The sequence below is a fragment of the Carcharodon carcharias genome, chromosome 7 (genome assembly GCF_017639515.1).
Source record: "Carcharodon carcharias isolate sCarCar2 chromosome 7, sCarCar2.pri, whole genome shotgun sequence".
Classification (NCBI taxonomy): Eukaryota; Metazoa; Chordata; class Chondrichthyes; order Lamniformes; family Lamnidae; genus Carcharodon; species Carcharodon carcharias.
The window spans coordinates 40,359,278-40,372,448 of NC_054473.1; the positions used below are offsets into that span (position 1 = coordinate 40,359,278).

The 13,171-nt window shown below is 44.2% G+C and overlaps 1 protein-coding gene across 1 annotated transcript in view; it reads right to left on the reverse strand.

Annotated features, from left to right (window-relative positions):
* The window catches only part of dnah12 (dynein, axonemal, heavy chain 12), a 357,153-nt gene that overhangs the window by 51,928 nt on the left and 292,054 nt on the right, over positions 1 to 13,171 (reverse strand). Inside the window, exon 58 of the mRNA XM_041191445.1 lies at positions 7,192 to 7,384. Within this exon, the coding sequence (XP_041047379.1) occupies positions 7,192 to 7,384 (193 nt within the window). The remainder of the gene's footprint in view (positions 1 to 7,191; positions 7,385 to 13,171) is intronic.

Consider the following 13,171-nt stretch of genomic DNA (forward strand, 5'->3'; position numbering starts at 1 on the left):
AGACGCTAAGTTAGGAGGAACAGTAAGATGGGAGCAGAAAGTTACATAGACAGATCAAGTGAGTGGGCAAAATACGACAATAGTGTTTAATGTAGGAAAGTGTGAGGTAATTAACTTTGGATCGAAGAAAGACAATTTTTTTTATATGGTGGAAGATCAGAAACTTTGAAGGATCAAAGGGATTTGGGTGTAGAGGTGCACAATCACTCAGAGTACAGGCAAAAAGAGTAATCAAGAAGGCTAATAAAATGTTAGCCTTTATCTCAAAAGGATTGGAAGACAAAAGGGAGCAAGTTATGCTTCATTTGGACAGAGCTTTGGTCAGACATCATTGGGGGTACAGTGTTTAGTTCTGGCTACCACATCTCAGGAAGGATACATTGGTCTTGGATTGAGCACAAAGCAGATTTTCCAGGATATTACAGTAGCTAAAAAAGTTAATTTATTAGGACATTTATATAAACCTGAGTTTTATTCCACAGAGTTTAGAAGGTTGAGGGGTGACCTAATTTATTTTAAAAAATTCTTTCATGGGATGTGGACATCACTGCTAGGCCAGTATTTGTATGGCTCATCCCTAATTGCCCTTGAGAAGGTGGTGGTGAACTGCCTTCCTGAACCGCTGCAATCTATGTTAGGGAAGGAGTTTCAGGATTTTGACCCAGAGACAGTGAAGGAGCAGTGATATGTTTCCAAATAAGGATGGCGTGTGGCTTGGAGGGGAACTTGCAGGTGGTGGTGTACCCATGCACCTGCTACCCTTGTCTTTCAAGGTGATACAGGTCGCAAGTTTGAAAGGTGCTGTTGAAGAAGCTATGGTGAGTTGTTGCAGTGCAACTTGTAGATGGTACACACTGCTGCATCTGTGCATTGGTGGTGGAGGGAGTGGATGTTGAAGGTGTTCAATGATGTGCCAATCAAGTGGGATGCTCTGTCCTGGATAGCGTTGAGCTTCTTGAGTGCTGTTGGACGTGTACTCATCCAGGCAAGTGAAGAGTATTCCATCATACTCCTGACTTGTGCCTTGTAGATGGTGGACAGGCTTTGGGGAAATCAGGAGGTGAATTATTATGCTCAGAATTCCCAGCATCTGACCTGCTCTTATAGCCACAGTATTTATAAGGCTAGTCCAGTACAGTTTCTGCACAATGGTAACCCTCAGGATGGTGATAGTGGGGGATTCAGCGATGGTAATGCCATTGAATGTCAAGTGGAGATGTTTGGATTCTCGCTATTGGAGATGGTCATTGTCTGGCACTTATGTGGTGCAGGTATTACTTGCCACACCTGCAACTGGGTATGGCCTCTGCTTCAGTAGCTGAGGTATTGTGAATGTGCTGGCCATTGTGCAATCTTCAGCGAACAACCCCACTCCTGACCTTATGCTGGAAGGAAGGTCATTAGAGAAGCAGCTAAAGATAGTTGGGCCTAGGACACTATACTAAGGAACTGCTGCAGTGTTTCCTGGGACTGCGGTGATTGACTTTCAACAACCACACCAATCTTTCTTTGTGCTAGGTATGATTCTAATCAGTGGAGAGTTTTCCCTTTGACTCCAGTTTTGCTAGGTCTCCTTGATCCCACACTCGGTAAAATGTGGCCTTGATGTCAATTGCTGTCACTCTCAACTCATCTCTGGAGTTCAGCTCTTTTGTCCATGTTTGGACTAAGGCTGTAATGAGGTCAGGAGCTGAGTGCCCTGACGGAACCCAAACTGAGCATCAGTGAGCAGGTTACTACTCAGCAATGCCAGTTGATATCACTGTTGATGACCCCTTCCATTTTTTTACTGATGATCGACAACGCACTAACGGGGTGGTAATTGGCTGAGTTGGATTTGTCCTGCTTTTTGTGGACAGGGCATACCTGGTCAGGTTTCCAAATTGCTGGATGGGTGCCGGTGTTGGAACAGCTTGGCTACTGGCGCGACAAGTTCTAGAGCACAGGTCTTTAGTACTACTGCTGGATTATTGTCAGGGCCCATAGCCTTTGCAATATCCAGCGCCTTCAGCCATTTCATGATATTACATGGATTGAATTGAATTGGCTGAAGACTGGCATCCACGATGCTGAGAACCTCTGGAGGAGGCCGAGATGGATCATCCACTTGGCACTTCTGGCTGAAGATTGTTACAAATGCTTCATCCTCTCTTTTGCACTGATGTTCTGGGCTCCTCCATCATTGAGGATGGGATATATGTGGAGCCTCCTCCTCCAGTGAGCTGTTTAATTGTCCACCACCATTCACAACTGGATGTGGTAACACTGCAGAGCTTAGATCTGATCCGTTGGCTGTATGATTACTTAGCTCTGTTTATCGCATTCTGCTTTCACTGTTTGGCATGTTACTCACAATAACTGCTTTTTCGTGGAAGGACAAGTCCAAAGTTAGTCTTTTTCCACAAGTTGGTTTATTCACAAAACAACTCTTCATGTAATAGACTTCCTAGTATCTCTCATACCAGAGAGTGTTGCAGTTGTATCTATTTATACTGTTTTGATGGGAGAACCAATGCCCATCACCTGTTTTAACTAGCAATTGTCTTTAACAATGTAATTGCTATGCAATGTAATTACTGATACATTGACATGGCATGCAAGTAGTCCAGTGTTATGGCTTCACCAGGTTGACATCTCATTTTTAGGTATGCCTGGTGCTGCTCCTGGCATGCCTTCCTACACTCTTCAGGTGACGTTCAGAATTATAAAAGGATTCAACTGAGTTTCGTAATAGGATGAGAGAAGGATGATATCTGAGCCATTGGCTTTTGGGAGCTCTGTATCTGCGATAAGGGATACAACTTCAAGAAGTTATACAAAATGTGTCAGATTTACTAAGGTTGATTCTACAGATTTGATAGAGCTTTATGAAATTGTTGACCTCAATCGATTTCAATCAGGAACAACTCTCAGCCTATAAGGATAAAAGGCAGTTACCAGGACCTGATCAAAGTCTGGAACATGGTCGCCTTGCAACGCAGCTCTCCCCCGTCAGGAGTAACGGCTATCGTCAGAAAGCCGCTGCTCAGGAATCTGCCCCTCCGTCCTTTTGCAGTGGCTGGCGGAGAGGAGGGCTGTGGCTGCCGGGGTGACCAGGATCGGGTACGTGCTGGGTGGCGGAGGAGTGGGCTGGATACTTCCACAGGAGTTGGCTTGTCCGTGGGCATCCGGCTCACGGCCAATACCATTCAAGACCTTAGGATAGTCGTGCTCGGCCCTGACATTATACTGGGTCTCGAGGTGGCGCAGGTGCGCAGTGGTCTTCCGTCTGAGCGTTCCCCTGTTTGGATGGAATTCCACATTGGCCCCAAGCCCCAAACCCTCCCTCGGGTGCCGTTGCCCTGCAATATGAGCTGCCTCGGGGAAATGGCCTCCATGTTCTTTAGCACGGCACGGAGGAGTTTCCTGTATGGACTACTGCTGCACACCCTTCACTTCGTTGCCCTTGCCCGCTGCCCAGACACGCCCTGACGTGACTTGTGGCCTCTGGCGGCGGAGGTCCCCGTGGGGAGGTCCTCTATGGATGTGTCCTCCCACTTTCCATCGGGGACCTGGGGTGGAGGGTGTTGCATCCAACAGTTCCCTACAATCGTAGAATGTGTAGGTTCATGGACTCCCAAGATACCTGCCCTTTTTGCGGTCTTGTGGAGTCTGTGGACCATGTTTATATTAATTGTTGTAGGCTGCACTCCCTTTTCAATTATTTAAAAAACTTTTTATTACTGTTTTGTTTGCACTTCAGTCCCACGCTCCTGATCTACGAACACTTGGTGCAGAGGGGGGCCGGGAGGGAGGAGGACCTCCTCGTGAACCTGCTCCTGGGCTTGGCCAAGTTAGCCATTAACAGGTCCAGCGGGCGATCGAGGGGGTTGTCCCACCCAACTGTTTGCCCCTCTTCTGTGGCTATGTCCGCGGCTGGGTGTCCCTAGAGAGGGAACATGCGGTGTCTGCCGGTACTGTAGAGGCCTTACATGCCCAACGGGCACCACAGGGACTGGGGTGCTTTATCGATCCCCTTAATCACATTTTGATTTGATATTTGTAAGTTTTCTTTAAACTTTGTTTTTTGGTTTTACAGCTAACCTAACCTAGGAGATGTGTTTACTTTATCCCTCATTTTGTTAATATGGTTTATTTGGTTGGCTTTAAAAGAGCTAAAAGGCAGGGAAATAGTTCAGTTCAGGTGAGGAGTTTGGAGAGGAAGGAACTATGACTGAGAAGGTGTCGGCTGTTAAATAACATCTGTTAATGTCTTGTTGATCACTTAAAGACACAACTGTTGTGGGTGAATAAATTTCATTTGTTTTAAGCTTTAGTATGCATGTCTAATTGACTTTTGGATCCTGGGTCTGCTTCAGTTTGTGACAGTAGAATACTGAAACCATTCCCTCTAGTGGGGAATCCAGAACAAATGAGGACAATTTTAGAGCTTGCACATCAGGAGTGAAATCAGGAAGCATTTGTACACAGAGGATAGGGGAAATGTGTAATTCTCTCCCCAAAGAGAAATTGATATATTTTTATTAGGTATGGGCATGAAGCATTAAGAAATATGGAGCCAAGGAGGATACATAGAGTTGAGGCACAGATCAGGCATGGTCTACTTGAGTGACAAAACAAGCTTGAGAAGCTACCTAATTCTGTCTTAAGCACAGCAATATTTAATGAGAAAAACAGACATTCATAAAGAGTGTCTCATCAAATTAGATTTATATATAGGTTTACTTTGAACCAAGTACTTTTGTGTAAAATTAAGTTTTAATCTTGAAAATGATTTACCTGGGGCTGAATTTTCCCCCCATTTGGGGGGGGTCATGCGGGGGCCGGTGCGAGCGAGCGCAAACCTGATCAGTGCCCCTGATTGGGTCTGCGCCACCATGTTACGTGGGTGGGCCAATTAAGGCCCGCCCAGCATGATGCTCGCCTGGAAGCGCTGAGCACTCCCTGTGCAGGCAGGGGGGAATTCCCTGAGTCCGGGCACAGAGATGCCTCAGGGAGATCAGTTTGATATTTGAAAATTTAAATAAAAGGGAAAAAAAATTTTTTAAACATGTCCCCTCATGTGACAGTGTTACATGAGCTGGGACATGTCAATGAATTTTTAAAATAATTTTTATTGAATTTTAAAACAGTTCATAAAACCTCATTCCGCCCGTGGATGAGGTTTCATGAAAAATGCAAAAGCCGCCTGGGCTCTTTGCCTGCCTGCCAACCTTAAGGTTGGACGGGCAGCTCATTTAACTGTTTTAAGTAGTTTTCAACAGGCCTTAATAGGCCTTTGACAGTTCGGTGGGTGCGTAGCCGACTTGGGATGCCTGCCCGACGTCACCACATGTCATTTTACACATCGGCGAGAGGGCCCCATCCCTGCTCGCCGACTGGAAAATTCTTCCCCTGGGAATCTGGCTTGCTATATTAGATTTCCCCATTAATTTTATTCCCACCTCATTATATTTATTATACAGTGCCTACCAATTGAAGTAGTTGGCTGCACTCAGATTACAAATAATGCAATAATATCAATTAAAAATGCCATATGTTGATCAGCTATGATTTCCAATCTCCTCTGGATATAGATGTGGTGTCAGAGGTCTGGAGAACTGTTAATGTTGCATTCTTGTTTAAAAAGGGAGGAAAGGATAGATCCAGTAATTACAAGTCAGTCATCAACCTGTAGTGGGCAAATTATTGGAAAATAATCAAGGGCAGTATAAATCATTTAGAAAGGCACAGATTAATCAAGGACAGTCAGTATGGAATAATTATAGGAAGGTCATGTTTGAATAAATTGATTGAAGTTTTTGATGCGGTAACAAGGATGATTGATAAGGGCTTAATGTGGTCAACCAGGGTTTTAATAGGTTTTGACAATGTCCCACATGACAGACTGATCAAAATAGTAACAGACCATGGAATCCAAGGGCAGGTGGCAAGCTGGATTCAAAACTGGTTCAATGGCAGGAAGCAAATAATAGTGGCCAACAGGTGTTGTGACTCACAGACTGTTTCCAGTGGAGTTCCACAGGATTCAGTACTAGGTCCCTTTCAACTTGACTTAGACTTAAATGTAATGGGCGTGATTAAGAAATTTGCAGATGATAAATAAAATTGGTTGTGTGGTTTATAGTGAGGAAGAAAGCTATGGACTGCAGAAAGTTACCAATAGACTGGGCAGGTGGGCATAAAAGTGGCAAATGGAATTCAATCTGGGGAAAAGTGAGGTGATGGATTTGGAGAAAGCTAACAAGACAAGGGAGTACACAATAAGTTTTAGGAGACTGAGAAGTGTAAGAGAACTGAGGCACTTTGGAGAGCTTGTCCATAGAGCTCTAAAGGTCGCAGGACAGGTAGATAAGGTAGTTAAGAAGGCATACAGGATACTTTCCTTTATTAGATGAGGCGTAGAATATAAAAGGAGGGAAGTTATGCCAGAACTGTATAAACAGTAGTTAGGCCATAGCTAGAGTGCTCCATACTGCTCTGGTCACTGCATTACAGGAAGGATGCAATCACACTGGAGAGAGCACAGATGTTATTTATGAGGATGTTGCCAAGAATGGAGAACTTTGGCATGGAGGAAAGAGTGGATAGGCTAGAGTTGTTTCCTTTGGGACAGAGGAGGTTGAAGGGAGATTTAATTTAAATGTGTAAAATGTGTAAAGTATGTAAAATAGTGTGAATAGGAAGTACCTATTTCTGTTAGCAGAGAGATCAATAACCAGGGGGCATTGATTTAAAGTAATTGGCAGAAGGATGCCAGGTGATTTGAGAAAAAAATCTTTTTGCCCGGAGGATGGTGGGAGTCTGGAACTCACTGCCTGAATGTTGTAAAAGTGGAAACCCTCATAAAAGTACTTGCATATGCACTTGAAGTGCTTTATTCCATAGAGCTGTCGACCAAGAGCTGTAAAGTGGGACTAGGCTAGATAGCTCTTTCTTGGTTGGCACAGGCAAGATGGGCCAAATAGCCTCCTTATGTGTTGTAAATTTGTTCTGTTCCTATATTTTTCTCCTCACTCCAACTCTAAGCAGCTGTTAAATAGCTCACTCAGTAACCCATAATGCAATGGAGCAAGACACAAAATTCACATGAGATAAACAGTTTTCTTAAACAAAAATCCAAGTTAAAGTGATTTCAAAAATAGGCACTAAATATAGCTATTGAGAATTCTTAAATCATACACTTCTTACCTGCTGTTTCTTGCTAATCTCATTAGACATAATTTTGGCAGAATCCAGGATTTTAATGGCGCTTTCATCTTCCAGGATGTTTCCTTCAGAGCCCTCAAGGGTCTCAAGAATTTTATCTTCAATTTCCTTCAACTGTTTCTTATTGGATGCAGACTGCAGTATCAGTGCATTCCGCTCTTCCTCCAGCTCAGGCCTGGTCAAACAAATTGAAAGCTATTGTTTGCTTAAAAATGTACTTTATTCATAAAATTTGTAAAAGCAAAATACACAACAGTTAAAATTTGATATTACATAAAGTGCAATACGGTTTAATTTCTTTCAGTACAGTGGTTGGCACTCAGGGGGGTCTCACTACAGCATTTACTTAGCACTTTTCACAACCTCAGAATGTGATTTGGCAAACCTGTGGGGCATTGAGATAATCCACTTTTCCCACACCCCTCAAAATCAATAGAGTACATTGCGAACAATAGGGTAAACCATTGTAGCATACAGTAACACAGAAGTCAACATGGGCACAGAAAGATCCTACAAACATAAATTTCAACACATGAAAAGTACATTATCTTAAGTGCCTATTGCTAACTGAAAGTTTTGAATTAATCGATATGTATTTGGGTTATGTGGTGTGGTGGAGCAGTGGGTTATGCTTTTCTGTCCACAATACACAGCATTGCTGTAATGGCATAACTGAGATTGGGAATGTAACAAAATGGCATAATTCCCCCAAATGTAGGGAAAATCAAAATCTTAGGATGAATAATCTTTGCATCATTCTCACACTTTGAGCAGAATTTAATGCCTTCCCAAGGCAAGTTTAGAGGTGGGGGGACAATTAATTGGGCAGGAAGGGTGCTAGGTGGTGAACCTGCTGACTACCTGCCTCTTCCCCGATTAAGTCAGCAGCAGGAATACTCATGGATGGCCTTCCCACCCTAACACCAGTTGAGGCCCTTAAGTGAGCAATTAATGCCCACTTAAGGGCCTCATCCTGCCGCCACTGGTATTCAAACAGTGTAGGCAGGGCAGATGCTACACAGAAAGCTCAAAAAGCAAATTCTGTCAAGTTTGCCTGTGGGCTCCCAGGGAGGGGTGAGCGGTGCGTGGTTTCCATCATTTCTCATTCAAAGGCACTCAGTGACTGGTGGAGAGACCTGGCACTGGGGAGAGGAGCCTGCCAAGAGCCTCACCCTTGTCCTTTCTTCTGATCCCCCTACCCCATTTGCCAGCAATGCCCTCCCACAGCACTCACTTGTGGCCTGGGTTCCTCACTGACCCTGGGCGGTGGATCCACTGCCGGCAGCTACCAGCAGTTCCCCTTTGGTGCTGTTGTCAATGTGGATCTGCCGGCCTCTGGTTGGTCAGCAGCTCTCAGGACGTGGGATTTCTGTCTCCGGGGTCCTTGATCCTGGTGAAGACGCTTAATATGGCAGGTCTTTCCCAAAGGAGGCAACACAGGACTCTTGCCCGTACTGTAAGTGGCGGGGCAGTACCCCCATCGCCTGGATTAAATTCCACCCTTTGTGTGTGTCACTTCAGACCAATAATGCTGCCACAGATATTGTATGCCACAGGGAATGTTAACTGTTGCAAGTTAAAGTCTGACATTTAAAACAAATAAAGAGAATTCACCTCAAAAAATGAATTACTATTTAGAAAATGTTATTGAATTGAATGAAACATATGTCCAATTATTTTTAAAAATACTTTTATTGGGTTCATATTTTATGAAGTTATTATACACAAAGTAATTTACATATTTTAAAAAGCCATTGTATGATTAAACATACATTCATACAGAAATTTCTACCGAGCATTGTATATTTAGGTATATAATACTCACATCCTATGAGATTATATTCTAATGCATTGTTCATGAAATCACTCCACAAACTTTATGTAGGGTGATGAGAAAAGGAATCTATCACTGCATCAGGTGCCTGCATTGTTTGGGGATGATCAGATGTGCTTTTATACCTAAATATTCAATGGCCTCATAGAATTTGTGTGAATATACACGTAATTATACGTCCTAAACTAAATATTCTAATGTACTCTTGTGCGTATATCTTCTTTTAAAGTCATAACTGATGATCAGAACTGCACAGAAATTCAATCTTTTTAAATATCAATGAAATACGAACGTACGAACAAGGAGGAGTAGGCCATTTAACACCTCGTGCCTACTCCACAATTTAATATCATGGCTGATCTGATAGTAACCTGAAATTTGCATCCCACCTGCCACTGATAACCTATCACTCCCTTGCTTACCAAGAATCTATCCATCTCTGCCTTATAAATATTCAAATACTCTGCTTCCACCACCTTTTCAGGAAGAGAGTTCTAAAGACTCATGACCCTTTGAATAAAAAAATTTCACCTCATCTCTGTTTTAACTCCCTTAGTTTTAAACAGTGACCCCTAGTTCTAAATTATTCCACAAGAGGAAACATCCTCTCCACATCCATCCTGTCAAGACCCCTCAGGATCTTATATATTTCAATCAAGTCGCCTCTTACTCTTCTAAACTCCAGCGGATACAAGCCTAGTCTGTCCAACCTTTCCTCATAGGACAACTTACTCATTCCAGGTATTAGTCTGGTAAACCTTCTCTGAATTGTTTCCAGCGCATTTACATCATTCCTTAAACAAGGTGACAATACTGTACAGTACTCCAAATGTGGTCCACTAGTGCCCTGTGCAACTGAAGCATAACCTCCCTACTTTTGTATTCAATTCCCCTCATAATAAATGATAACATTCTATTAGCTTTCCTAATTACTTGCATACTAGCCTTTTGTGATTCATGCACTAGGATACCCAGATCGCTCTTCAACTCAAAGCTCTGCAATCTCTCCTCATTTAGATACTATGCTTCTCTTTTATTCTTCCTGCCAAAATGGACAATTTCACATTTTCCAACATACTCCATCTTCCAGATCTTTGCCTACCCTAGCTATATCTGTTTGTAGCCTTCTGATGACCTCTTCACAATTTACTTTCCTACCTATCTTTGTGTCATCAGCAAATTTGGCAGCCATCCCTTCAATCTCTTCATCCAAGTCATTTATGTAAATTGTAGACTGTTGAGGTCCCAGCACTGATCGTGGCATGCCACTCGTTACATCTTGCCAGTCTGAATAAGACCCATTTATGCCTATACTCTGCATCCTTTTTCTGATGCCAAGTTGCCTTCTTTATTCATTTTTACCCTTTAAAGATATGCCTTTATCTCTTTCCTGTCTGGTCCTTTGTCATGGAGGTAAGAATTCTACACAGGATGGAGATACATCTGTCTGAGGCTGTTGGGGTTGGAAGAAAAGTTCCAAGTTGTTACAAGATTCTGGAGGTAGTACTTTATCTGGAAATAATGATATTAGTTATATTGGGTAAAGTGGAATTTTTTAGGTGAATGGTGGAAAGGCATAATTTTGTGCTTATACAGGAGCAGCTAATCTGGTGATCCTTTTCTCAAACTTGTGGTTGCATTACACTAGTTCATATGAGTGGTATGTGTTAGCAGCTGGGAAGTCTGTAGCTGCAGGGTGGGGTTTAAATGATGCTCTTTGCTTCCAAAGGTTGGTCAGTATTAGTGGGTTGGAATTTGTTTTTGTGTTTGTTGTAGAGCAGCGGTTACAAGCAATGGTCAGTGATGGCATATCCAGTGGTGCATGTGTTTTCCTTGTTATGAGGGGTATCACTTAGGGGGATCATTTGTTAGGCCTCCTTGGTGCAGAGGTTTGCCAAAGCTAGTTCAGTCCTTTGGGAGGTTGTGGCTGTCCAGAGGTGCTGGTGCCTCAACTGTTTGCAATCTATATTAATGACTTGGATCAAAGGGCCAATTGAATTGGAGCCAAATATGTTAATGATACAAAGATAGGTGGGCTTGGCCTAAATAGCCAAGTGGTTATGGTACTGGGTTTGTAACCCCAAAATCGAGAGTTCAAATCTCACAATGGCAAACTATGAAACAATCTAACTTCATCTGAAACAGATGGAAACGTGTTTGTACTCGAAAGAGTTACAAGTGTGACCAGTCACCCACCATTTTCCCTTATAATAAGAGGATGCATAGGTTCACGGACTCTCAGGACACGTGCCCTTTTTGCGGTCTTGTGGAGTCCGTGGACCATGTATACATAGGGTGTTGTAGGCTGCACTCCCTTTTTAGTTATTTGAAAAACCTTTTATTGATGTTTTGTTTGCACTTCAGCCCCACGCTCCTGATCTATGGGCACCCGGTGCGGAAGGGGATCGGGAAGGAGGAGGACCTCCTCGTGAACCTGCTCCTGGGCCTGGCCAAGTTAGCCATTAACAGGTCCAGGCAGCGGTCGATCGACGGGGGAGTCCCGCCCGATTGTTTGTCCCTCTTCCGTGGCTACGTTCGCTGCCGGATGTCCCTGGAGAAGGAGCACGCGGTGTCTGCTGGCACTCTCGAGGCCATCCGTGCTCGGTGGGCACCGCGGGGACTGGGGTGTTTTGTTGACCCCTTTAATCACATTTTGATTTAAAGTTTGTAAGTTTCCTTTAAACTTTGTTCTTGGTTTTACAGCTGACCTGAATTAGGGGCTGTGCCTGATTTATCCCAATTTTGTTGATTTGGTTTTCATTTAAAAGATTATCAAAAGTTCAAATCTCACAATGGCAAACTATGAAACAATGTAACTTCATCTGAATAGGAACAGATGGAAACGTGTTTGTACTCGAAAGCATTACAACTTCCATCCAGTAACCAAGAATTATGCAGCAGTCCCCTAGAATAAGAGGATGCATAGGTTCACGGACTCTCAGGACACGTGCCCTTTTTGCGGTCTTGTGGAGTCCGTGGACCATGTATACATAGGGTGTTGTAGACTGCACTCCCTTTTTAGTTATTTGAAAAACCTTTTATTGATGTTTTGTTTGCACTTCAGCCCCACGCTCCTGATCTATGGGCACCCGGTGCGGAAGGGGGTCGGGAAGGAGTAGGACCTCCTCGTGAACCTGCTCCTGGACCTGGCCAAGTTGGCCATTAACAGGTCCAGGCAGCGGGCGATTGACGGGGGAGTCCCGCCCGATTGTTTGTCCCTCTTCCGCGGCTACGTTCGCTGCCGGATGTCCCTGGAGAGGGAGCACGCGGTGTCTGCTGGCACTCTCGAAGCCATCCGTGCTCGGTGGGCACCGCGGGGACTGGGGTGTTTTGTTGACCCCTTTAATCACATTTTGATTTAAAGTTTGTAAGTTTCCTTTAAACCTTGTTCTTGGTTTTACAGTTGACCTGAATTAGGGGCTGTGCCTGATTTATCCCAATTTTGTTGATTTGGTTTTCATTTAAAAGATTATCAAGAGTTCAAATCTCACAATGGCAAACTATGAAACAATGTAACTTCATCGGAATAGGAACAGATGGAAACGTGTTTGTACTCAAAGACTGCTGGTCAGTCAGTGGCAGATGGATCCCCTACCCGAGGAGCTCAGGCCTTTCACCTGGAGCAGGAGCAGCCTCCTCTACCTGGGGGTCCATCTCTGCCCCGCTGAGGAATCCTGGCCGGCAAACTGGCAGGAACTGGAGACGAAAGTCACCGCTCGCCTGCGGCGCTGGACAGGACTGCTCCGAGTGCTATCTTACTGAGGTCGAGTTCTGGTCATAAACCAGCTGATCGCCGCCATGTTGTGGTATCGGCTGGTCACTTCAACCCCTCCCCCAGACTTTGTCACAAGAATCCAGAGATTGTTAGTCGACTTCTTCTGGGACAAAAGATTGCACTGGGTCGCTGCCGAGGTTCTGAGTCTCCCGCTTAGGGAGGGTGGTCAGGCGCTAGTGTGCCTACGCACACAGGTGGCGACTTTCCGTCTTCAGATCCTGCAGCGATACCTCTACGTCAAGCCTCCTCCTAGATGGTGTGCCCTGACGACGTATTTCTTCCGTCAGGTGCACGGCCTGAATTATGACATGCAGCTCCTGTTTATAGAACAGCTGGGCCTTGGTGGCTCCTTG